The sequence below is a fragment of the Balaenoptera physalus genome (genome assembly GCF_965194825.1).
Source record: "Balaenoptera physalus genome assembly, chromosome: 13".
NCBI lineage: Eukaryota > Metazoa > Chordata > Mammalia > Artiodactyla > Balaenopteridae > Balaenoptera > Balaenoptera physalus.
The window spans coordinates 69,709,155-69,737,108 of record NC_138892.1 but is presented as its reverse complement, the minus strand read 5'-3'; the positions used below and the strand labels follow the sequence as shown (position 1 = coordinate 69,737,108).

Below are 27,954 nucleotides of genomic sequence, written 5' to 3'. Positions count from 1 at the left end.
AGTCTTCAGTAACAGAGCCAGGGGGCCACTCATAGCATCAAAGGTCCTCTGCATCTGAAGCTTGGCCCTTGGCTTCCTGCTCTGACTATCTCTTAGGACATACTGGATGCCCAGTGTTTTCAGACATTTCTAAAGGGGGTTGTCGTATTCCAAATGTAAGTGTCAGTGAGGGACGAGGATTAAGAACAAGATGGTCTACTTTGGCTGTAAATGCTAAATTGCTCTGTGCATGTCATGAAACTCCTCTGTGTCTGCTTCACCATTTGTTAAATGAAGATTTTCAATTGATGATAAATTATTTGTTGGAATAAAACATCGATAATATTAATGAAGTAGACACAGAGCACACTGGCTCACAGCTTGGACTTTGGAATTGGGCATACTGGCATTTATTCTGCATCTTGGTTCTGCCACACTCTGACCTTGGACCAGTTATCAAGCCTCCTCTGTCCCAAAACTGGGAAAACAGTAATGCCTAGATCATGGAGAAAATTCATGTGAATTTGCTATCAATAAACATGTGTTAAACTCCCAAAGATATAAAGTGAAAACTTGATTAGCATCTTCTCTGCTTCAGATTAAGTTAGAAATGAGTTATGTGTGGGGAGGGGAGGCATTTCTCAAGTGCACCCAGCTTTGTACTTGTAGACTGGAAAACAAAACAGAGAACCTATGAGTTTATTTGGCTATGCACCTTTGAAAATTATTGAATATCTTTATTCATTCTAGAATTAATTATTTCTAGACATTAATCTAGCCTTTCTAGGATTAATGATGAAAACTTGGTATCTTTGTTGAAACATCATGTTCTGTACACTGCTAAAGTGAGCGTGATAGAAAGGGTGTGGAAAAATTGAACTGCTACTGGGAATATGGTGAACTGGATAACTGGGAAAAAGCAAAAACAATAACAAAATCAACCACCTTCCAATAACAAACACCTTGACTATATTCATATTTTTAAATCAAACAAATAGAAAATAAAAACAGCAATCTTTTCAAAACCATGGTCTTTTTCTTTTTGGAAAATAAAGGATATCCTTACAGACCAAAAGTAAAATATGAATCAAACCCAGATAGTTAAGGAGAGGGGCAGTGACTGGCCTGAGGGCATCTGCCAATTGTTAGTGACTTAGAGCTCTTTTTTTTACATTCATGTGAGGAAAAGAAGACAAAACTGATGGTCCAGACGAGATGTACTGTCAAATTAGAAACAGTCAACAAAAAGCCAGGAACCTTGAAAAACTTCACTCTCAGTGAGAAAATTGACTGGTAAAAATTTGCCCTAAATAAGGAAACACCTTAGAAACTTGGCTGCCTTGTCATGGGTTCTGAAGAGAGAAGAAAATGAAGTCTCCCCTGAGAATTTATAACCATAAACTGTCCCCCAAGTGGGTGGATGGCCCAAATTCTCACTTCCTGCAGGTTCATAAACTTTACACTAAGAATTTATTTTAAAGTGATCCCAGGTTGGAAGTTTTCTTAAGCCCTTCACAGAACCAAGCATGAATTCTCTCTGAGGGAACATGTTAACAAACCTGTCCTTAAAATATCTCCATAAATAAAATGCCAATAAACATGACTGTATAATCAAAAATTACAAAAGACACAAAAAATAAGTATCATGAGTAACAGCAGTGAATACAACTAGCAGACCCACACAGATTTTAGTTTTTAGAATGTTCTATGTAGCACATTAAAACAAATTTTCAAATAATATATTCAAATGAATAAAGAAGGAATAGAAAATATGACTAAGGAATGAAAGACTGGGTAATTTGAAAATGACCCAAACAGAACTTTTAGGAATAAAAATACATAATGATTGAAGTGAAAAATTATTTGTTGGGTTAAAGAGCATATTAGACAAAGATGGATAATTATTAAAGTATAAAATAAAAAAAGGATAAAAGTATAAAGTATACTTATACTTTATAAAGTATAAAATACATCTGAAATATATCTAAATATATTTTTCCATAGTGATATATAGAGAAATAGAAAATATTTAAAAGAAGGTAAGAGACATGAAGTGACAAGTTCTTATGTGCATCTAATCAAAATTCCAGAAGGTGGAAATAGGACGGGGTGAAGCAATATTTGAAGGAAAAAAAAAGTTTAGATTTTACAAATTTTCAGCTTCCAGAATCACAAAAAATTCAACATAGGAAAAAAATTCCATCCCTAGACAAGTGAGAGTGAAACTACATATCATCAAAGGAAAAATAACCTTAAAAGTAACAAGAGAACAAAACAAGTTACCTATAAAGAAATGACAGATTGACGATTTCTAACCAGCAACAAAAGAGGCCAGGAGAATATCTTCCATATGTTAAAAGAAAATTTTCTTAGAACAGTAAAGCCCATAAAAACTCTTGTGTAACAATAATAGCCAAGTAGAAATTTTCAGAGGAAAGTAAAACAAACTTTATCTTTACAAACTCACTAAAGAAACTTTGCAAGGCAATATTACAATGAAGGTACAAGAATAATGATTCTAAAAAGGCAATCTGAGATGCTAGAAGAGATTTGTGGACAAAAAATGTTGAATATGCTTTTAAATATAAGCAAAAAAATGTGAAAAATTAACCATAATGACTTATTTGTTAAAAATAAGCAGGTGGTAATAAAAGCCAGATGGAACTAAAATTCTAGACAAATTTGCATGTAAGTTGGGAAGGGGTGATCGGAATTCAATCACTATAAGTTCTTTGAATTGTTTGGGAGTAGAGTGGTGATAGTGATTAACTAGATTTTACTAATTTATGTATACTGAGTAGAATTTCTAGGACAAATTCCTAGTAAATAGAAATAAATACTATAGCATCCAAATCAATACAGAAGAAAGAAAGAAATGAAATGCAAATAAAAACTCAATCAATCTGAAAGAAGGCAAAAATGAAGGAAAAAAAGAAAAGTTGAAGCAATAGAGGTAAAAAATGAAGTGGTAGAAATAAATTATACTAGTAAGCAGAGCTAATGTAACTTTCTTCTTAAAAGACAAAGATGGACAGATTAGCTTAAAGCAATTTTAAACTATATGCTGTATATTAGTTTTCTGTTGCTACATAACAAGTTATCACAAATTTGGCAGCTTAACACAAAACCCATTCATTAGCTTACAGTTCTGTAGGTCAGAAGTCTGCATGAGCTCCACTGGGTTCTCTGTTTCAGATCTCACAAGTCTGAAATCAAAGTTTTGACCATCCTGGGCTCTTACCTGGAAGGTCTGGGGAAGAATCCCCTTCCAAGCTCATTCAGCTTGTTGGCAGAATTCACTGGATCAATTAGGCAAGGGTCATTTGCGATCATTCTTCGAATTCTGCCAGCCACATGCTGTTTTCAAGACTCATGCCCCAAATATAAAGAAACAGAAATTTTGAAAGTAAAGGAATGGAAAATAGGTACTAGGGGAACAGTATCCAAAATAAAATTGATGAAGTTACATTGATAGCAAGCAAAATAGACCTTTGGGAGGGAAAATAAAGCATTTTTAGGGTTAAAGAGAGTTAACCATGGGTTAAAATGAATTCACCAGGAAGGTGTAACAATTTTAAACTAATATGTACCCTATAACATACCTTTAAAATTTATAAAGGATAAATTGACAGAATTTAATAATTGATAACTCCATCAAAATACTTACATTAAAAAAAAGAAACACTGAAATGAATAAATAAAGTATACAGCATTAAGATCTTAGGGTGAATAAAAACAGGAGAATCTCTTAAAAAACAGAAGGAAGGAATAAATATGAGCAGAGATTAATACAATATAAATAAAGGTACTATAGAGAAATTAAAATAACCAAGGAAATTTTGAAAGCCTAATAAAATTGACAAATCTTTACAAGAGTAATCAAAATTAAAAGAAAAAAGGTACAAATAAACCATATGAAAAATGAAAAAGAAATTATCAATACAGATGCAGTGGAGATCAAAGTTATAACTAAATGCTTCATTCTAGATAAATCTCAGAAAAATAATGAGTGAAAAAAGCCAGATGCAGGAAAATCACACTGAATTATTCTGTTTAACTACAAATACGCAAAATATATATAACTAAATAATATTTTATTATATTTGTTGTTACATCCAGATGACATAAAGCCACAAAGAAAAACAAGAAAATGGGAATTATAAAATACAAGATTTAGAATTGTGGTTACCGCAAGGTAATTTGACTGGGGATAAGTACACAGAGGGCTTAAAAGTTTTTGCTTTTATTCTATTTTTTTCAAGGTACGTAGTGGAAGATGCTGTACTATTTATTTGTATTCTTTATGCCTTAATATACATTATATGCTCTTTGTTATAGACACAATTTTAATAATTTTAATTAAAACATCTTGAATATGTAGATGTCTGTGATATATTAACAAAACAACAGAAAACATATTGATTAAAGCAACTTCCTAGGTTTAATTTTTTAAATATGCTCTAAAACCAATATTTTACTTGTATTTGAAATGAAAATATTTAGTTTTACTTTTAGACACTGAATGCTGAAATAATAATCCTACTGCAAAGATACCTATTTAGGATACAGCTTTTGAATTCTGAGCTTGCTATTATGTCACCCAAACATTTAGTCCATAGTGTTATAATTATATCAGGCACCAATATAACATAGAAATAATGCTTAAATTTATAAGGTATGTTACTTGGTGGTTGCCTTACTTGATAATCTCTCAAATTTTGAAAACAGAACAAAGGTGGTTATGTCAGATGGTTGATTTATCAGCCTTTTCTTGAACTTACTATTTACTAACAGTGGGAATGTCAAGCCAATTCTTTTCAACCCACTGGCCTATAGATTTGGATTTGGCACCTTTCAGAGTTGACTGAAACATTTTGATAAATATCATGCAAGCAATATGGCAGGTTACATAGTGGTGCTGGGTCTGGGAGACTGAGCCAACTCCATTGGTTCTGTCATTAGAGCTAGCATGTTTTAGGCATCTCACTCAGAAACTGGAATGCTGAGATCCTTAAAATGAGATTTATTTTCCCTTTAAGGAGATGTTTGCCCTTTCTGTGTTCTAAGGCTGCTTGGTGAATAATGGTTCTTATAATCACATTTCTGAAAGCATCTTTTATATGTCTTTCTATTGGCCCTCCATTCATACGTACAGTCACAAAGCTATCATATTATGGCCTATTTTGTATACTTAATTTCTCTAGTAGCAATTTCTTATCTTTGTTAACAAAATAAGGAAAGTATGGATGCTGAAAACTGCTTATTCCTTCAAGCCACAAAACAAAATAAATGCTTAACCATTTAATATTAAGCTACTATCATTTGATAATTTAGCCACTCATAAGGAATAACATGGCAGAAGATAGTCTAAATATTTTTCTGCTGGCTTCTTGCTCAGCAAAATCAGTAATAATTCTAGTTCTTTCCATTTATTCTATATTATAATTCAAAGTGCTAGACAGCAAATTGTACTGGGGCACATTGTATTTATTCTGCATCTGTTAACACACTATTTGAAACTCTGCAGACCTTGCCTGGGAAGATACTTTTAGATTGTGTATATTTCTGTATTCAGGTAAGTCAGGTATCTTTTTCTTAATGCTTTTATATAATGAAACATGCCCAATCTCCTTACTTAATAATAAAACAGTCCATGACTCTTTGTAAATCAGTAGGGATCCAGCAATAAGGTGTAATATATCAAAAAGCAGTGTAGGCTATCAATGGAGATAATAAGCAGGTGCATTAATATTCATGCCTATGAAATCCTGGTTGTGCTTCTAAAAAGCTGTAAAATACATTCCAGGTTTAATGTTCACCAGTAGATGTTTGCCAGTGATTTTCAGATATTTCTTGTAGCAATTCATTCAAGGCATCCCTAGGTAATTTAGGAAAATTTCATCCATATTTTCCATTTACTTAATTGTATACTCAGCTAATATACCTCAGTGAATATGCATAATCCTTTCTGGTTGGCCATTGGCTCTTTCTTTGACTCAGCTGGAAGTGCTGTTCTGTAAGACTGACTGTATGTGTGTGTCCGTGTATGTGGTATGGTGTGTGTAGTGGGGGTCAGGTGGCAGCGATAGGAGAAAAACTACATGCGTTGTCCTGTACAGTACAGTATTTCCTTAGTGCCAAAGAAGTGCATTTAGACTTTGTTTCCATATAGAGTGACCTAAGAGGGAGGATAAGAAAATAATGCTATGCTACAAGGAATGCAGAGTCACCAATAAAACAGGACCACTACGTAAAGATGCACAGGCTGGGTACTGTCCAAGTCCAGATGCCACCACACACCACCCCCCAGAGTTATACAATGTATCAACACCACAAAAAAGGCATATGAAAGTGTACTACTGTTCAGTCTTTAAAATAGGGGATTGCTATGTGTCCTTATTTAGTTCATCTATAAATAAATTCATAATAAAGCAAATATATTATGCACATGGATAATGTGAGTAGCATGCATCTTAGACTTAATATCCTTGTCTGAAATTGTATTTGATTTCTTTATTTTTCCAGACATTGATAAAGACCACTTCTACCTCTTTTGGAATCTTAACTATATACCTCCTGTGTCTTCCTACCTTTCCAAGAGGTGAAGGGGCGGGGTTGGGAGGAAAAGGAATATTCTACCATCCATGTACTACACTCCTACCACCACTACTGCTACTGCCGCTATTAGCACCATCATCACCACTAATTACTGGAGAGGCTTAAACAGAGAATTCTGAAAGAGCTCTTTAGACTAACACTATTTATCCTAGCCTTCCCCACTGGTCTGTTCTGCATTCCATGCTCCTCTTGATTCCCTTTGTTTACTATTCATCCAGTTATCCTTTTATTCATTCATTCAATAAATGTTTACTGAGACCCTACAGTATACTAGATAGAATGCTAGAGGATGGGGGCAGAGTGTGAACAAAATATGCAAAATCTCTGCAATCATGGAGCTTATATTCTGATAATGAGTAGGTTTGCAGGGTTAATTCAACCACTTTAAATCTTTTGCATTTTACAGAGTCTCCCTTTACATTCAGGATATTGTTGCTAGAGCTGGGAGCTTTTACTTCCTCCCTATTTTGTATGAAGGGTTTATACCACATCAGCTTTTTAAAAAATTTTCAATTAACACTTTTATTTTGAGATAACTGAGTCATGTGCTATTGTAAGAAATACTACAGAGAAATCCCATACACCCATTATCCAGATTCCCCCACTGTTACTTCATAGTACAGTATCACAGCCAGGATATTGACATTGGCACAATCCACCAGTCTTATACAGATTTCTCAAGTTTTACTAGTACTTACCTGTACATGTGTATGTGTGTGTGTTTTTAGTTTTATACCATTTTATCACATATATATGTTTGTGTGTCCATCACCACAGTTAGGATACAGAACAATTCCATCACCACAGGGATCCCTCATGCTGCCTTATACAACCATATTCACCCCCTGACCTTTGCCACACCTTGTTTCCTAACCCCTGGCAACCTCTAGTCTGTTCTCCAGTTCAAAAATTTTGTCTTTTCAAAATGTAATCTAAATAGATTTAAAAAGTACGTGACCTTTTGGATTGACTTTTTTTTCACTCACCATAATTCTCTGGCAATTCATACAAATTGCTGTATGTATCAGTAGTTTGCTCTTTTTCATTGCTAAGTACTATTCCATGACACAGATGTATAACCATGTATTTATCCACCAACTGAAGGATATCTAGATTGTTTCCAGTGTGGGGCTATTTTTAATAAAGCCGACAGGAACATTTGTGTAGAGATGTTGGTGTTATCATACATTTATTTTTGTCTAGGAAAAATGCCCAAGGGTGCAACTGTTGGATTGTGTTGAAATTGATGTATAGTTTCATAACAAACTGCCAAACTGCTTTCCAGAGTTTCTGTAACATTTCACTTTCCTAGAATATATGGGAGATATTCTCCCACAATTTCTCCACAGCCTCATCTTCATTTGGTGTTGTTACTGTTTTTCATTTTAGTCACTTAGGTAGGTTTTGTCTTTATATAATATTAGCCTTTGATGCATGGAACTAGAGTTTCAAGAATACATTGACTTTTCCTTGACAATCTCTTAGGAGTATCTCAGTTCATTTGAAGCCTTTTGCACTGCTGTTTGGTGATGAGAATATGTTTGTATCAGAAGATGCTAAGATTCCGTAACAAAAAGTTAGGATCTCAAAGAAGACCTGAGAAAAAAATCACAAAGAACTCTCTATTTTGTCATGATGATGTCAAGTTGCTATTATTGTGACCATTCTGTAGAAGTAGGATGGACCCCATCTCAAATTTGTTCAAGTGTTGACAGTGATGATGCCACACTTGCACCAACAGAGTATGAAAAGGTTTATTCCTCCCATAATGAAGGTTCTCAGAGAGCATGGTGGCTCCCAAACAGGGCCAAAAATGGCTTGAAGGAGTCAGAAAAAGAGACTGACATGGGGTTTTTATGGTGGATTTGGGGTGGGTCTGGGGTGAGAATTCCTGCTCGTGGTTTGGACTTCCTGCTGATGCCAAGGGAAGGAGTACTAGGGTTTTCTCATCAACTTACCCAGATGTGGGGCAAAAGAAGAAGAGTGGATGGTGAAGCTTAAAAGTAGTCAGCAGTCAAATATCAAAAAAAAAAAAAAATATGGAGTCAGACTTCTTACTATAATTTTGATGACATTGGGAAGAATTTGGGGATAAATGGCTTCAGCATGAACAAGGACTTTCCATCAATCTGCTTAGAAGCATAGAAGTAAAATGGACAATTTAAAGAAATACTGGAGCCCTGCTCACCATCTTTTCTTCCTCTCCAGCTTAAGTGCTGACATTTCCTGGTTTGTGACCAATGACTTATTACTCACTGTCATGCTCATGTTATTCATAATGATAAGCAATCTCTCCTCTTGGCCTGGGTATGTGAAGATTCACTCATTTTGATATTGGCTTTGGCTATTGGTAAATCAATGTGTCCTGAACCATAATTCTTTGGGCAGTTAAAGCCCTCAAAAGTAAAGTTTGCTATTACAAATTAAAGGAACTTTGTAACTTCCCATCCTGTCCCTGAATGAACACTATAGGGAATTTAAAAACACCTGCCAAAATATGGGTTTGCTTGGTATTGAACATTTGGCATTAATTGCCTATTCATGCTTCTTAAGTGCCAACTACTGGCTTATAATTCCATCTAAAGAATTCTGTACAATTAATGTGTACCTGTGATATGCCTCAATGAAATCTAAATAAAAGTGGCATCAATAAAGTCAGGAAAAGAATATTGCAGCTGTGGGGCAGTACATTACTAATAATCTCAATTTACTTTCTTAACTGGACAAGGAACTAAAAACAAACAAACGAAAAACAAATCTTTGTCATAGTAACAATTATACAAGGACCTTTATCCAAGTGTTTAAAAAGTAATTGTAGAAATCCATGAAAATCATCCATTGCTGATGGCATATTTTGCTCTAATTTTCATGAGATGGAAGACACTATTAAATTGGGAAACTATTAGCACTATTATCTTTAAGAGATGAAAATTATAAATGCTCTTACAGAATACTTATCATTCCATTAACTAAACACTTTTTCAAAATTCACTTATATAATAAATATAGGTAGCCAGATAACCTAATTAAATTTTTATATTACACATATGCTGAATATGAAGCAAAGCTTTTCTTCAGAATAATCTCTCAGAAAATCTGAAACTACCTTGTGTTCAAATACCTACAAAATCTCATATTACATTTCATTATTTTATTTTGAATGAAGTTGTATTTGAGGAAGGCATTAATCTAAAACAGTGTTAAATAAAAACTAGCTTTGAATGCTATTTAGGTCATCTGATGGATACCATTAAAACAAGGAGACAAGTATATCACAGATGTAGTAATTATTTTTGATGGTATAGCCTCGAAATGGCCCAAAATACTTGTCATCATGAATAAGGCTTTTAATAATCATTTTACATAACAATACAGAATTTCCATTTTAAAATAGGAAGATTTGGGCAATGAACTAAAAGACTGTGGAGTATAAGTGTCAGAGATTCTAACTTTATCTTTATCTAACTTTATCTGATTCTAACTAAATCACATCTCTGAATTAGAAGCATGATCTATGGTGGAGGGTTGCCAAATGTAGTGACTGTCAACTATGTTTCATGACAATGCTAAGAGGACATATGGTGACTACAGATCTCAGGCCAAGTTGGCAAAGAACAGTTCTCCAAAGTAGGTGGCCCTCCCTGAAAGGCCTGGAATAATGGGGATGGGATGTTCTGACTGGGAGTGGGCCCTGTCACCCCTCAACATGAGCCTCTTGCAGAATGCTAGACCAGGGAAAACCTCACATCATTCAGAAGGTGATCCATTCCAAAGGAACCAGTATGAGAATTTTGTCATTAAGAATAAAAGAGGAAGAAAATAACAAGAAAATCCAATAACAGGTGAAGAACCCTCCACCAGAAAAATGATACCACAAGCCAGAGGAAAATTTTGATAAAAATATCCCAGTGAATTAAAAAAATTAGTGAAATCATTGTCTTTATAAAATAAGGTTTCAAAGCAAAGATACAAGAATTTAGAGAGGATGGTGTGAGACCGTAGAAGATGAAACAAGAGATGGTAGGCTCAGGAAAGGAATGCAGAAGAGAAAAATGTAGAGAAAAAAAGATCAAATTGGAATCTCCACAAACATTAGTCAACACACCCAAAATCGTAGTAAGGGATATGACTGAGTGAGTGAAATTAAAAGTTAAAAAGAGATGTAGACATAGAAGACAGAAAAAAACCCAGAATCTGCATAATTGTGTCTCTAAAAAATAGAACTAAAATAATGGATAAGTAAAGCAATGGTTAAGTATTCCCAAAAGACTTAATAGAATAAAGAAACATGTGAATCTTTAGACTTAAAGGGCAAATTGTGCCTAGAAAAGTGACAGACAGCAGTCAATAAACTTAGCAAAATTATTACACTTAAAAAAAAAAAAAAGAGACAATACTGTGGGCATCCAAGCAATAAAAAAATCAATTCACCTGTAAAGATGGAAAAATAATTTTCTGGTTCCAGTTTTCTGATACTGCTCCTTGGCATCACTCAACAGTGTTAAGAAAGTAAAACAATGCCTTCAATTCTAAGGAAAAAAAATTGTGATTCAGTAACTTTATACTCAGCCTAATTATTGGTCAGGTGTAAAGAAAATAAACAATTTGGTTGTAGGCTGCATTGTTTTCACAAATCTTCCGGAAGAATGTGTTATAGAGAAAAGTTCAGGCATTGGAAGTAGTGGAAAAATTCCAGCAGTAGTACTGGAAAAGATTGTTGAGGCAATTGATTGAAGAACTAAGGTCAAAAGAAATGCATGGCTTCTGATTATAGACCAGAATATAGAGGTATTCCCAAACCATAACAACATAGAAATGATATATGGTGTAAAAAAGTGTAATATTCTGATGTTCACATCTTTTATAGATGAGGGGAAAAGATATCATTTAAAGATGATAAATAAAATAGGGACTTAATATATTCAAAGAGTCAAAAAGTTAATAGGAAAAATTAAAATAAGTACAATAGGGTGATGGAGGGGGAGAAGACAGAGGGAGAAGAAGCAGAAAAATAATTTTGTCAATGCTCATACTAGGGAATAAATAAAATCAAAAGAAATAATAAAATACATCTATTAAATGGAGTTTAATTATAAAGATAATAATCAGAAAAAATAGAAACCTTTTGTATTACAGTAAAATGCACATAAGAATTTAGGATAGAAGACGAAAAAAAAGAAACTATTTAAATAGTTTTACAGGTACTGATGTAAATATAATAATATTCAAGATATATTGTTAAATAGAGAAAAGTTGTAAAAGAGCATTGCAAAATTGTATGTGTATGTTTGTTCATTAATACCATTAATGTATATGCTCGTGTATTAATGGCATAGCACTTATTTCTCTTAAATGACACTCCACTGCATAATAGCTATCTCCAGAGAGGCACTATGTAGCTACTGTTATTGTTATTATGTTATGACCTTATATCCTAATAAATCAGTATTTTTTATTGATATCACATGCTTAACATAAAACTATATGTAGTACCTACATGTGAGTACCTACATGTACAGTCGGGCTAAGAAAATAAGACTGGAAAAATTGGAGAATGGTACAAGATACAAATTAATTCTCAGTTATGTTACACAAATCTACGAAACCTTCTTAGATTATTGCAACCTTTGGTTGCTGACCTCCCTTCCCTTTGATTTTTCACAGAAATTTAATCTGTAATGTATTTTAACATTGTACTGTATCTTTGTCACTTTCTAACGGTTCAATATATGATAGTTTTGTCTTTATGAAAGAGATGAGACTGATTGTCAATCCCTTTGACTCCAAATCCAGTTATTCAACACAGTCACAGGAAGCAGAATGATAGACATCAACAATAAACATCAATAATTACTATAACACCTGCTAACATATACTGTGTGCCCATAGATGATGAATAAGAAACTGAGACACAGAGTGGTTGATTACTTTGCCCCAAATCAAAAAAATAGTAAGAGACAAAACTTGGATTAGAAGCCAGGGAGGCTGGCCCCAGAACTGGTGCACATAACAGTACATCAGAAGTGTGACCCTGCTCACTAACTTCTCTTTCTCCATGGGATATAATGACTTATTTTATAAAGTTGCTACAACAATTATTAAGAGGAGTACATCTAAGAGCTTTGTAATCCATGAAGCTCTCTAGCAAATGCAAGATATCACCGATGCCATTGTATCTTCTTGCTGCCCTTGTTACCACCATGTCATATAGGCTCAACTCACAGAGGGGCAAAGTTTTCACTTAGATTCCTGTAGAGATCACTTGCTTTTACGATCATTGACTGACTTTTAAATCTCAACATGCATGTTCTTGCTCAGATTGTACTATACTCAAACCCCCAAATAAGCTTATATTCTACTGAGAAAGACTACCGACAAGGCATAATGTGATAAGGGGCATAATGAAGTTCTGAGTTTTGTGCAAAGACCTAGTAGAGAGGAAAGGAGAAGGGAAGGATTGTGAGACTCAAAGAGTTAGACAAATGTCTCCCAGCTTAGAAAAAATGACCAGCAATTTCAAATTCTAATAATCTTCCCTGGAGTGAACTATCAACAAGTTTCACATTGTATTTATGCTACACAGAAACATTTTTGCATTGTCTTCAGTCCCCCCTTTCCTGCATCTATTCCCACAAAGACTGTCCTTGACCAACACCAGAAATGAATTTGATTTCTCTAATGCAGAAGGTAATTGGATTTTTCTTTATTGAATGCATCCCTTTAATGACTGTCTCTGCTCCTGCCAATTTAGCTGCAAGTGACCTGACATTGATCTGATGATATGACTTAAAGAGTTGGAGCTGGGAGTGGAAAAGACCAGCTGTCTGGCATCAGAAAAAATGTTTTTTTGCCTCATCTTGCTATTTTCCTGAGAAAATCCTTTGTCCTTGAATGTCATTTTTACAAAACATGCTGCTGTGATAATTGGTCATATAGCAGCAGATTGCTTCCTTCTAGAAAATATGATAAGTATTTCCCAGAAATTCAAAGGATTATGAGAGATTACTACAAACAACTATATGCCAATAAAATGGACAACCTGGAAGAAATGGACAAATTCTTAGAAAAGCACAACCTTCCGAGACTGAACCAGGAAGAAATAGAAAATATAAACAGACTAATCACAAGCACTGCAATTGAAACTGTGATTAAAAATCTTCCAACAAACAAAAGCCCAGGACCAGATGGCTTCTCAGGCAAATTCTATCAAACATTTAGAAGAGCTAACACCTATCCTTCTCAAATGCCTCCAAAATATAGCAGAGGGAGGAACACTCCCAAACTCATTCTATGAGGCCACCATCACCCTGATACCAAAAGCAGACAAAGATGTCACAAAATAAAACTACAGGCCAATATCACTGATGAACATAGATGCAAAAATCCTCAACAAAATACTAGCAAACAAAATCCAACAGCGCATTAAAAGGATCATACACTGTGATCAAGTGGGGTTTATCCCAGGAATGCAAGGATTCTTCCATATATGCAAATCAATCAATGGGATACACCATATTAACAAATTGAAGGAGAAAAACCATATGATCATCTCAATAGATGGAGAAAAAGCTTTTGACAAAATTTAAAACACCCATTTATGATAAAAACCCTCCAGAAAGTAAGCATAGAGGGAAGTTACCTCAACATAATAAAGGCCATATATGACAAACCCACAGCCAACATCGTTCTCATTGGTGAAAAACTGAAACCATTTCCACTAAGATCAGGAACAAGACAAGGTTGCCCACTCTCACCACTATTATTCAACATAGTTTTGGAAGTTTTAGCCACAGCAATCAGAAGAAAAAAAGAAATAAAAAGAATCCAAATAGGAAAAGAAGAAGTAAAACTGTCACTGTTTGCAGATGACATGATACTATACATAGAGAATCCTGAAGATGCTACCAGAAAACTACCAGAGCTAATCAATGAATTTGGTAAAGTAGCAGGATACAAAGTTGATGCACAGAAATCTCTTGCGTTCCTACACACTGATGATGAAAAATCTGAAAGAGAAATTAAGGAAACACTGCCATTTACCATTGCAACAAAAAGAATAAAATACCTAGGAATAAACCTACCTAAGGAGACAAAAGACCTGTATGCAGAAAACTATAAGACACTGATGAAAGAAATTAAAGATGATACAAATAGATGGAGAGATATACCATGTTCTTGGATTGGAAGAATCAACATTGTGAAAATGACTGTACTACCCAAAGCAATCTACAGATTCAATGCAATCCCTGTCAAACTACCACTGGCATTTTTCACAGAACTAGAACAAAAACTTTCACAGTTTGTATGGAAACAAAAAAGACCCCGAATAGCCAAAGCCATCTTGAGAAAGAAAAACTGAGCTGTAGGAATCAGGCTCCCACAGTTGAAGGGAATGGTGAAAACATCACAGTGGTGATGTGACTTTACCCAAGATGGGCAGGATTTGCGCACCTGAGATAAAGAGGTAGAATATTTTTGGAACAATACTGGATAATTAGAATAAATATGCCATAAAAAGGGTTCAAGTCTTATATCTCACATATCATTGAAGGGAAAAAGGGAGAGAAAGGAAGGTAATGTTTTGACTAGTGATATAGGTAAAAATCTAGACATAGCAGGAAGTGTTTGAATTTTGGAGTGTCTGATTTAGACAAACTTAAAAAGAATATGACATTTTATTTATTATGTTTTTGTTTCTATGGAGAAGTTAATAGTACCTTAATGATGCCTCCTTGGATAAGGTAATCTTGATATTTTTTTAAAAAGTATCACTATTTGATATGTTGAACAGCCTTAAATATGCTCATTCATTATGTGAAGTCAAATGAACTGTTAAAACTTTTAAATGAAGTATAGTCTTATAAATTTTATCTCTGCATATATTCTAATGTTAAAATACATACATATTTTATTCTTAGCAAAATGTGAATTATATACATATTTAAACCTGAATGGAAGATTTCTGAAAGTGCTAAATAAGTTTCTTTCATTGCTTCAGGTCACTGATATGATGCTTCAGGACAAGCCCTATCCTGATTGGGGAAAATCTGCAAGAGCTTTCTGGAAGAAAGGAAATGTTAGGATTATTTTATTCTGGTAAGAGATTGTTTCATTTATTGACATGTGTCTTGCCTCATTCACAAGGACTTGAGTTGGATTTAGTTTTCTTTAGATATATAAAATTCTATCTAGAGAGGCACTTCTAGTGGACACTGTGCTCCATTGAAATGATGAAAACCATTATCCTATTTATCAATTAATTTCTGCTTACACATTATTGCATATACACATTTACAAGAGATACATTTACTAATATAGTAAAGCAATTAAGATTTTACTAGAGGTAAGTAGGTTTTTGAGTCAGCAAAAATAAGCTATAAGTTTCATCAATGGAATTTGGTATAAAAACGTCCCCAGTAAGTACTGAATTTCCAGTGTATTTGATAGGATATAATTTTGCTTTGAAGAAATCATACAGTGAAGGAACCTCTTTACAGATCACATCTGGCTCACTGGCACTTCTTTTTGTACCAATAATTTCCTTTAGCTCTCCAGCCCAATCATTGCAATTAAAAAACAATCCATGTCTCATGGAACTTTGTTTTTTGTGGAGTCAACATTATTTATGTATATTTGAAGAAGCTTAGACAGAAATGGTAGGAATATAGAGACAGCAAGAAGGGCACTTCCACCAGGCCGTGTGACAGTGCCCAAACACAGTGATTCAACCCGATGTATGAAAAGTTATCTACATTAACACCCAGAAGCCTTGAATTGATGATGACTTGTGCTTCATAAATTGCATTCTGTTCACCTGCCTTTCAAAATGAAAAAAAAAAAGTCTGTTTATTCTTGGATCTAACTCTGAGGGTTGATTTTTTTTCATGTACAAGCTACAGAAATCATGGTCACTAAGTACTTGGGGGAAAATATACACTCTAAGCTATCTTTGTGCTTTAGCACTATTACTAAATGTTGCTTCAGATACATGGCATTTTGAACTCAATTAACAGCAAGTAAACAAAAAGTAGATTTTTCAATAACGTTGTAAAAATGAATATGATTTTGTAGATGTTTATTCACAACTTGCCTCTGAGTCAAGTGTGGCCTATTTTATGGCACATTTAACCTTCATATTGTTTCCTGTTTGTAAGCTCCCCATGTAGCTTGACTAAATAATATGTAATATAATAATTTTAGCAAGTATTCATTGAAGATATGTTTTGCTCCAGGCACTATGCTAAGAACTTACTCATTTAATCCTGATAACCCTGTAAGTAAGTGCTATTATTATAAGCATAGGTCTCTGAATTCAGGGCCCCAGTTATTAATCATTACATTAGACTGTCTCTAGAGAAACAAAGGATACATCAGTGTGCAAAGTCCAAATGATTATCCTTAATCCTTGTTTAGGTAATGGTGCTAAATAAGAACGTGAGATTCTGGGAAATCATTCTACCCTATAGAATTCTGTACAGGGGTTTTAAGAATCATAATTTAAAAGGAGATAAACGCTAATATTAAAAGTCTTTATGGGCTATCTCTCTTTTAAAATATCTACTTACTATGTTTACAGATATTTTGTATTATTTAATGTATCTTCAAAGGCAGCCCATTGATTATTGTTCAATGTGGCCAGTTACCAAGGTCACACATATATCATTTGCAAAGGTGAGCCATGCATATCTGAATGCCTCTATTATTGTTGTCATTAGCTACTCTTAGTTGCAAATGTTGTTTCAGAGGAGAGGAATCCATACTAGATTTCTCCTTAATCATCTTAGTACATTTTCCTTGAACATTATTACTCAAATCTATGTATTACCAATCTCTTTTTATACAAGTGGGTTTATTTTTGACATATGTGATAACACAGTCCCAATGGATAATCTAAAGTGTATTGTGAATATTGTAAAATAATTTAATTAGTCACTGACAAATAGATAATATTCTTAAATGGAGAGCAAATTAAAATTCACGCTTATTCTTGTAGTCATTGTTTCTGTAAAATTATTGATTATTAGGTAATATATTTGAGAGATGATTTTTATTGTTATATTTCAGAAGTAATATTTCAAATCATGGAGAGCATAAAACAACTGGAGGAAAATTTAAATGCCACTTTGAACATATTTTTTCCTATTTTATCCATTACATACTGTTAGATTATCTTGACAACAGTATTCATGGTTTTAAAAAAGAAAAATCTGATGCAAAATGTTGAATATGGAAATTATGTGGGAAGCAAAAAATCTCCCTTTTTGTCCATACTTTTCAGATAAAAGGGATTTAGCAAGTATAAAGGGCATTTGTTTTTCTAGCTCTAGGAGATAAAAATACAGAAATCATTGGCAAGGTTTTAAATGAAATAAAAGGTAGTATTTACATACTATGTGTCACCCACTCAAAAAGAGGTATTTTCTTTTGGTTTTACCCTAGTTAAGGAGAGACATATTCATGTAATAAATCTGTGGTGAAGAAATTTTGCAAAAGAAAGCTTTTATACATTGCAATGTGATTATTAGTTTAAACAGTACAACATGCAATTTTGTTGTAGTAAACTTACCTTTACCTAAGTGTAGCTGCTTTAACTCACAAATGCCTGTCAGAAACTATTTCATTTGCAACTGTGTGGCTAAGTTCTTTCTGATTCTTAGTGATAGATGTCTCTACATTGGAAAGAATGGTTCCTATTTCTTTCTGTAATTGTGCAAACATGAGTCTGCTATAATACATGGGCCTTTATGCCTGGGAGGAGACTAAATTGTAGTTGATTTGAAAATACTAAATGGGAAAGGGCAGACTATTTATAGAACTTCCCTTACAAAGCCCCATTCCCAGCCCTTTTGTTAATTAAAAAGAATAAAAATTTAAAATCAAAATCCTAGATTAATGCCATATACTGTTCTATTTTCCAGAGGGGCTACCAATACCCATTTTCACTCACCTGTGTCTGAAGTAAATGTATACATAAACACAGACATAAAAAAAATAAGTAGTATGATATTTATATTAGCTTCTATCTCCCCGCTTTATTTACTCTCTAGAGACACAATTTATATGCTTTTGAGGGGAAGCATCTTGGGATATTTCCCAAAGGCTTAACTTTTTAAAAAATAAGGAAGACACTCTTCTGTGATTAGTAGGGGAATTGGTGGAGGAAGGAGTTGGGAGACCTGGTGGTCATTAGGGCTTCCCGGATACTTCAATTCCTTGCCTTGGAGACACATGAGAGGTTTGCACCTTTCTGCCCCCTCTGATCACATGACTTGCTTAGACCAATTAAAATGTGAGTGAAAGAGGCTTGTGTCACCTCTAGGTAGAAGCATTTAATTGCCAGCGAGAAGCACTGAAAGGGGCTCCTTTCTAGGTAGCCATTGTGGAAGTTTGTGTCTAGCTGGAGCACTTGTCATTCAAGTTCCCTGAATGACCTGGATAAGCCCAGCATCCTTTACAACACATGTAGTGTGAGCGAGGAATATACCTCTGCAAATGGTAAACCACTGAGATTTGGGGATTATTTGATACTGCAACATAAACCAGCCTATCCCGATGTATCCAGTCACTGATCCCTGGAAATGGAGTGCTGTCACAGCAGAAAGCAGAAATTTTAGTCTTGAGGGCTGGATAGCAAATGGCAAGAAAACCAATGAAGGCTGGAAAGATAGTAATACAGTTATTATAGTGGCAAAGCATTTGGTAAAAACTGTGGTCTGTGATTACTTAGATGCCTGGAAATTGGAAAACATAGTACATTGCTGTGTGCATCTGTGTACAACTGTCCACTTCCATTCCACTCTGTTGCACAGAGAAAATAACGTGTGTGGTTTTTTTTTGATGATTACTATATTTATATTTTAAAAAGTACTTCATCTAGTGCTCTCATGGTTTGGGCGGGCATCTTTTGATCATGATTAGCTTTATTCTTGACTGAGAAACAAATGAGCTGCTGCTGGTTTTCCTGCTTTGAGTATCATGGTTATTATTCAAGTCTAACAAGGTTGTTTAGCTTTGACCATTCAAGAGCTAATCAAGAAACAATTATTGTCTTTTTTTTTTTTAATGGGGAAACTTCTTTATTTTTATTTTTTTAACATCTTTATTGGAGTATAATTGCTTTACAATGGTGTGTTAGTTTCTGCTTTATAACAAAGTGAACCAGCTATACATATACTTATATCCCCATATCTCTTCCCTCTCGCATCTCCCTCTCTCCCACCCTCCCTATCCCACCCCTCTAGGTGGTCACAAAGCACCGAGCTGATCTCCCTGTGCTATGTGGCTGCTTCCCACTAGCTACCTATTTTACAATTGGTGGTGTATATATGTCCATGCCACTCTCTCACTTCATCCCAGCTTACCCTTCCCCATCCCCGTGTCCTCAAGTCCATTCTCTAGTAGGTCTGAGTCTTTATTCCCATCCTGCCCCTAGGTACTTCATGACCATTTTTTTTTAGATTCCATATATATGTGTTAGCATACGGTATTTGTTTTTCTCTTTCTGACTTACTTCACTCTGTATGACAGACTCTAAGTCCATCCACCTCACTGCAAATAACTCAGTTACGTTTCTTTTTATGGCTGAGTAATATTCCATTGTATATATGTGCCACATCTCCTTTATCCATTCATCTGTCGATGGACACTTAGGTTGCTTCCATGTCCTGGCTATTGTAAATAGAGCTGCAATGAACATTGTGGTGCATGACTCTTTTTGAATTATGGTTTTCTCAGGGTATATGCCCAGTAGTGGGATTGCTGGGTTGTATGGTAGTTCTATTTTTAGTTTTTTAAGGAACCTCCATACTGTTCTCCATAGTGGCTATAACAATTTACATTCCCACCAACAGTGCAAGAGGGTTCCCTTTTCTCCACACCCTCTCCAGAATTTATTGTTTCTAGATTTTTTGATGATGGCCATTCTGACTGGTGTGAGGTGATATCTCATTGCAGTTTTGATTTGCATTTCTCTAATGATTAATGGTGTTGAGCATTCTTTCATATGTTTGTTGGCAATCTGTATATATTCTTTGGAGAATTGTCCATTTAGATCTTCTGCCCATTTTTGGATTGGTTTTTTTTTTTTTTTTTTTGGTATTGAGCTGCATGAGCTGCTTGTAAATTTTGGAGATTAATCCTTTGTCAGTTGCTTCATTTGCAAATATTTTCTCCCATTCTGAGGGTTGTCTTTTCGTCTTGTTTATGGTTTCCTTTGCTGTGCAAAAGCTTTTAAGTTTCATTAGGTCCCATTTGTTTATTTTTATTTTTATTTCCATTTCTCTAGGAGGTGGGTCAAAAAGGATCTTGCTGTGATTTATGTCATAGAGTGTTCTGCCTATGTTTCCCCTAAGAGTTTTATAGTGTCTGGCCTTACATTTAGATCTTTAATCCATTTTGAGCTTAGTTTTGTGTATGGTGTTAGGGAGTGTTCTAGTTTCCTACTTTTACATGTACCTGTCCAGTTTTCCCAGCACCACTTATTGAAGAGGCTGTCTTTTCTCCATTGTATATTCTTGCCTCCTTTATCAAAGATAAGGTGACACTATGTGCATGAGTTTATCTCTGGGCTTTCTAGCCTGTTCCATTGATCTATATTTCTGTTTTTGTGCCAGTATCATACTGTCTTGATTACTGTAGCTTTGTAGTATAGTCTGAAGTCAGGGGACCTGATTCCTCCAGCTCCATTTTTCTTTCTCAGGATTGCTTTGGCTATTCGGGGTCTTTTGCATTTCCATACAAATTGTGAAATTTTTTGTTCTAGTTCTGTGAAAAATGCCAGTGGTAGTTTGATAGGGATTGCATTGAATCTGTAGCTTTGGGTAGTACAGTCATTTTCACAATGTTGATTCTTCCAATGCAAGAACATGGTATATCTCTCCATCTGTTTGTATCATCTTTAATTTCTTTCATCAGTGTCTTATAGTTTTCTGCATACAGGTCTTTTGTCTCCTTAGGTAGGTTTATTCCTAGGTATTTCATTCTTTTTGTTGCAATGGTAAATGGGAGTGTTTCCTTAATTTCACTTTAGGAAACAATTATTGTCTTAACATACATGTGTGGGAGAGTGACATGATAATAATAATAATAAATGGAATAAAGTAATTAAAAGGACCTGAGAATCAGGGGAAATGTCAGTCAGAAGGGTTTTAGTAATAGCTCTACTAATATCCAACTGTATGACCTGTATGACTACTTTGAGTTTCCATTTTCTTTTCTGTAAAAGGGATGTTTTGTTATTTTTTGTGGTCCTTTTTGGCTCTACAGTGCTATTTTCTACTGTAAGATTGAGGTGTGGGAGAGCGAGTAATTCTGTCTGCTTTGCTCCAGAGGCCAGAATATAGACTGCTATAGTCTGAATGTTTGTGTCCCTCCAAAATTCCTGTGTTGAAATCCTAATGCCCTATGTGATGGTATTAGGCAGTGGGGCCTTTGGAAGGTGCTTAGGTCATGATAGTGGAGCCCTCAGAAACGGGATAAATGAGTTTATAAAAAAGGCCTCACAGAGACCCCTAGCCCTTTCCACCATTTGAGGACACAGCGAGAAGGTGCCAGCTATGAATTAGGAAGGAGGCGCTTACCAAACATAACCATGCTGGTGCCTTCATCTTGGACTGCCAGCCTCCAGAATTGTGCGAAATAAATTACTGTTGTATATAAGCCACCAAGTGTGTGAAACTTTGTCGTAAAAGCCCAAATGGACTAAGATATGAGTCAAAGAGTGTTAAGTCACATGGAAGCAGCTTTGGATACATGTATGAAAGAATTCCCTAATAATGCGAGCGTCTGAGTGCTGAATGAGCCTGCCTGATGAATTGCTGAATTCCCCGTCAGTGGAAGTATTCCTGCCAAGGCTACATAGTCTTTCAGGGATGCTATACAGGATTTTCACATTGAATGAGAAAAAAGTAAATCACTTTAAATTTTCATGAAATTTGAAGGTTCTGTGACTTGACATTTTTAACTAGAAAAGTACTGCATATTGATTGTATATAGAGAGGATGCTAATTATAATTTAATATGCTCTGTTTAATTCCATCATCATTATGAACAGAATTTTTACATTAGACAATGATTCATGAAAGTTTCAAGGGGCAACTAGAGTATGCACAGCTTTTTGCCTCACTTCCCAAATAATAAATTAGCCCATATCTTTTCTCTGGATGGATTTTGTCTTTTTGCCTTCAACCTTCCTTCCATCTCAACATGTCTCTTTACACAGTTGTCTATCTTTAATTAAAAGCTGCCTCTGTGAGGAAAAGCAGAACATTTTTAGCCCAAAGCATGTAACTGTACCTACTGAATCAGTCACCTTAACTTTAAACATTGCACTAAGTTAACAAGCTCCATTTAAATCCGGCTACTTCTCAGCAGAAGAATCCAAGGATATGCTTCACCTGGTTTTCTTGCTAGATGTTGTTCCCTACTTCTGGCTAAAACGATGATTGATGTTGCATTACTGTTTTGTTGAATTAATGTGTTGTCATATTATTTAGAGATTTTCATTTAAAAAGTAAATTATATATTTATGCCTGAGGGATTTAACTCTCAGGTATATATTTATGCCTGGGCATTAACACAATCCCATGCCCTTCGAGACTTAATTTTGCTGAATTAAGAACAAGTCTTGTTTGCATTTAACTTATTTAAGTAAATACTTAAGTGCTGAGTACAATATGAAATAGTGGTTAGAAGCAGACTCTGAAGCCAGTTGCCTGGCTTTTGGTCCTGGTTTTACTACTTACTATTGTGTGTTAGTTGTTTTAACTGGTATTATATGTTATGACTGGTATTATGAGCACCAGGTGCTCTCCATGATGCTGAGAATACAACTTTGAGAGAGAAAATAAGGACTCTGACAGCATAATTTTCTGTCCAGTGAGAAATATGGGGCCAGGAGGTAATACCCACCAAGGTGTAGGTTCAAGGTGAGCTCTCGGGATGGTTTTGCTAGGGCTGAAGTGTCATCTCAGGATAAGTAGGAGCCAGAAACATGGTGATTGGTTAGGTATGTGGAGTGAGGCAGAGGGAGAAGTTCAGGGTATCGTTGAGTAGTTAGGCTTGAGCAGCTGAACAGAAGCTTATGTTACTCACTGAGACAGGAGATCCTGGCGGAGAACTGAGTCTTAAATGGAGGCATAATGAATCCAGGCTTGAGCATGCTGAACTTGATGTACTAATTGAGATACCTAGTAAGCAGGTCCTTATACGACATCTGAAGCTGAGGAGTGAGAGAGTGAGGTCTGAGACAGAAATATAACTAACATTTATATCTTGGTTTACACTTTTATACTTTTGTAGATGTCATTATCTACATGTATGGGGTGTTTGAGTGGGTATACAGTGAAAATAAAAGATCTACTAGAGTAAACCTACGGAGCTCTTTTATTTGGGAGCAGGCAGAAGAGGCATCTGGAGAGAAGACAGAGAAAGAGGGGACAAAAAGAATGAAAAGTCCGAAAAGGGTGTGTCATAGATGCCAAGAGAAGAGAGAATATCAAGAGACATAACAATGTCAATAGTCAAATGCTAATGATATATCAAATAAGATCAAAATGCAAAGTGTCTGTGGGATTTCACTCTAAGAGGACCATCAGCGATGAGCTTGGCAAGAATGGTTTTCCGGAATGTTGCTGACAGATGCTAGACTTGTACCAGGTCAACCCACGATTAGGACAGGAGGAAATAGGGACAGGGAGGATATTCAGAAGGTGAGAGAGAAGGCTGGAGGGATATCTATATTTAAAAATGAATATTCCCCAGGAAAAATTTAAGTGTATTTACTGATTTGGCTATTAATTGATATGTCTTGTCCAGAGCATATTCATTTTTCTCCCAAGAGATGGGGGTCATTTCGAATTACTTGTTGCCCAGGTACTGAATAAAAGGCTCTTAAATTAAATTTTGTGGTGAAAATTTATTGTTTGTTATTCTCATTTTTTAGTAGGAAGATAGACAATAAATAGTTCATAGGGTTTTAAATTTAAAAACCTTTAAAAATTTAAAGAAATGCATTAAAATCAAAATCGTGACTAAGTTCTCTACATATTTCTGCTCAGATCACATTACTTGAGAGCAGGATAGCATCTCCCTGATCGTGTCCCTAGGACTTAGCATAGTGCCTGGCACACAGTAGGCATTAAATACACTCTTGCTGAATTAACTACTTTGGTGAGGACTTTCAAATATGTAATACTCTAGGACAGTTTTGAAAATTTCTTTAGATAGAGGACTTCACTGAAAAAGATAAAAGGATAATTAAAGTATTTTGACTTTGTGATTAACTGATGCTTTATAAGAAGATTTATAATCCTTATGAATTTTTTTTTCTGAAAAATTTTTAGAAATATTTATTTTCAGTACTTTAAAAAAATCGTCTTGGTTGCAAATTATATGCTTTACCTACAGCTAGAAGGTGCATTTAAAAATCATAGGATATGTTTCTACAGTGATGCAATGTCAGCCCCACACTGACCCTGAGGGGTTTTAACTTAGGATCTTTTCCTCATCTCTTAAAGGTGAGTAAGGTTTAAGGAAAAAGGATTAAATAAACAGTGTTAAATTACTTACTAGTAACCTCCCTATTATAGGCCTTCATTCTAATTGCTAAAGCCTGGAATAGCAACTCTGAGTCCAAGAACAACCCTCCAATTTATGAATCTTTGAAAGAAAATGCCCTTTAATAAAGGCTTGGAAATACTGCATAGTTTTTCTGTATAACAGCTGTTGGTAGAACATAGTTATTCCTCTTCAGTCTTAAATTTACTGGTTGAATGGAATACTTCCCTGAGCTGGGAGACCTAAGTCATACTTATTAAATTTCTAAAGTATAGGTCGTGTTTTCAAAGTTCCCTGAGTTCGCATATAATAGTATAAATGCACGAAATTAAAATAGAAACAATAAATTCTAGAAGAATAGAAAGCAACATTTAACCAAGTTTAGTGACTCGATCCATTTCAGCAGTGTGGGAACCCCTGCCTGTCTTTTCCTTCTTTGTCATGAGTGTGTGCCCCCTGTCGCACCATCTCTAATAGACAAAAAATGCAAATCTTTCATATTAACAAAACTCCAAGTATTTCTATGACTCCACCTGTTAGAAAGCCCAGATATTATTTTCACTTTTGCTATTTCCCCACATCTCCCAGTAACCATTGGTAGAATTCTTTGAGGTATTTATCTTCATCCTGCAAATATTTACAAAGTGGCCACAATACAAATGTCTTAAAGTGTCTTTGCTAGCATAAAAGTCCTCCTTAAAAACGTGTTTGTTTTTATGTGCTTTGGTCGAACCTGCCTATTAGGATTAAGGTTTCCTATTCAGGAGACAATTATCATATCAGAAGAGCTGTCATTCTTTATTTAAATCCCTCCCATCAGCTTTTTGTAGATTGAATGGGCCGAGAAAAACGTCTCAGTGTCACCAAGGTACAGCTGGTTGTTTAGTGCCCATGATTCACTATGGTTCACATCCAGTGCTGAGATCTGCAAGCCACCAATTCAGTTTTTGTGGTACATTAGTCTCTGTTGGAAACTCACAACTGATCGATTTTCAAACCAGAATTGCTGGTAACTAATACTCCGATGTTCTCTGCAAGGCAACTCTTTTACCATTATCAACTGGAAGTGAATCATTGTTTATTTCATGAACCCACTGGTCAAAATTAAGGGAGATGAAGAGTGCAGGCAGGGTTCATGCAAAACAAGCTGAGGCCTCTATGACAGTCCCCATCAATGTGCAGTTTCTTTCTGCTACCAGACTGCTGCTATCACCCAGATCTAATATGAATTCTCCCCATTCGTGCTGGTCCCAAAATGCCAGCTCTTGTTTTCAGAGTATCCTGTTCCTATATTCCCCCCACCCCTGCCGGCCAGAGCTCCCTGTGCCTTCTCTCTTTAGAAGAAGGGATGGATGCCTTAACCATATTAAAGACTGAAATGCTTTGATGTTTGCTGTTGCACCTAGGAGGCTTTCTGATGAACTAGAGGTAGAATGTATAGGCAGGTGTCAAATCAGATGAGGCACTCTGAGTTTGTCCTCACATGTATATTTATTAGCCTAAAGGTTAAATATAGTCTAATTATAATGGCTGGGCATATGAGTAACCCACATTCTGGAAACCAAACCAGAACCAATGTCCCCATATGTAAGCTGGACGAAGCTTTGCTATTGAGTGAAAAACAAAAATTCGAGCTTGTCTCATTCATTCATTCAATCATTCATATTAGTTGACTGTGTTAGGTATTCTACTGGGAATGCAACAGTGAATAGGAAACATACCTAGTTCTTGCCCTCATGTAAGACTTACTGTATATTTTACCAACTAGCTTGTTGGTAGGATAGAAAAAAAGAAATAATTAAATAAAAAATTATAAATAACAGTAAGTTCTAGGAAGGAAACAAATATCAGGGACTGTACCCCTTTCCACTTCTCTCCCTCTTCAGGTCACATTTCTTGAAAGACTTGCCCACACTCACTCTCCACCTTGTTATTTGCCAATTACACTGTCATCTCTTCTCCTCTTCTACTCCGTGGTGGTTTCTTGCCATCAGTTCTCCTGAATTTCAGCTTGTGTCACATTTCCACTGCACAAACCAGCACTGTTTTGGAGGTTAATCAAGCATTGGTGACTTTGGTGGGCCATCTTTTATTTAAAGTGGGCAATTATGGAAAGACATAATTGAAAAGTAATACTTTGACTTTTTTTTTCCCATCATTTTCAAAATCTCAGCTTTACTGAGATATAATTTACATAAAATAAAATTTTATTTACAAAATTTTAAGCGTACATGGGAGTTTGGGATTAGGACAACATTGTGCTAATTAACAACATTGTAAATCAACTATACTTAAATTAAAAAAAAAAAAACACATGGAGAGGGACTTCCCTGGTGGCGCAGTGGCCAAGAATCTGCCTGCCAATGCAGGGGACACGGGTTCGATCCCTGGTCCGGGAAGATCCCACATGCTGCGGAGCAACTAAGCCTGTGCGCCACAACTACTGAGCCTGCGCTCCAGAGCCCACGAGCCACAACTACTGAAGCCTGCGCACCACAACTACTGAAGCCGGCGCACCTACAGCCCGTGCTCCGCAACAACAGAAGTCACCGCAATGAGAAGCCCGCACACCGCAACGAAGAACAACCCCCACTCGCCACAACGAAGACCCAACACAGCCAAAAACAAAATGTAAACAAATAAATAATATCCTGTGATAAACCACAATGGAAAAGAACAGGAAAAATAATGCATATTTATGTATAACCAAATCACCCCTGCACAGCAGAAACCAACACAACACTGCATATCAACTATCCCTCAATAAAATAAATTTTTTTAAAAGTGGTGTACCTGATGTAA

At 35.4% G+C, this 27,954-nt stretch overlaps 1 protein-coding gene across 16 annotated transcripts in view; it reads left to right on the top strand.

The window, feature by feature from the left end:
* Window positions 1–27,954, top strand: part of TMEM117 (transmembrane protein 117) — a 522,112-nt gene that overhangs the window by 311,552 nt on the left and 182,606 nt on the right. For all 16 annotated transcript variants that reach the window (XR_014252821.1, XM_082422581.1, XM_082422573.1 and 13 more), the window contains one exon: window positions 15,596–15,693. Coding sequence is in view for 15 of the 16 variants with exons in the window: in XM_082422581.1 (XP_082278707.1) it covers window positions 15,596–15,693 (98 nt within the window). In the remaining variant the exon portion in view is untranslated. The remainder of the gene's footprint in view (window positions 1–15,595; window positions 15,694–27,954) is intronic.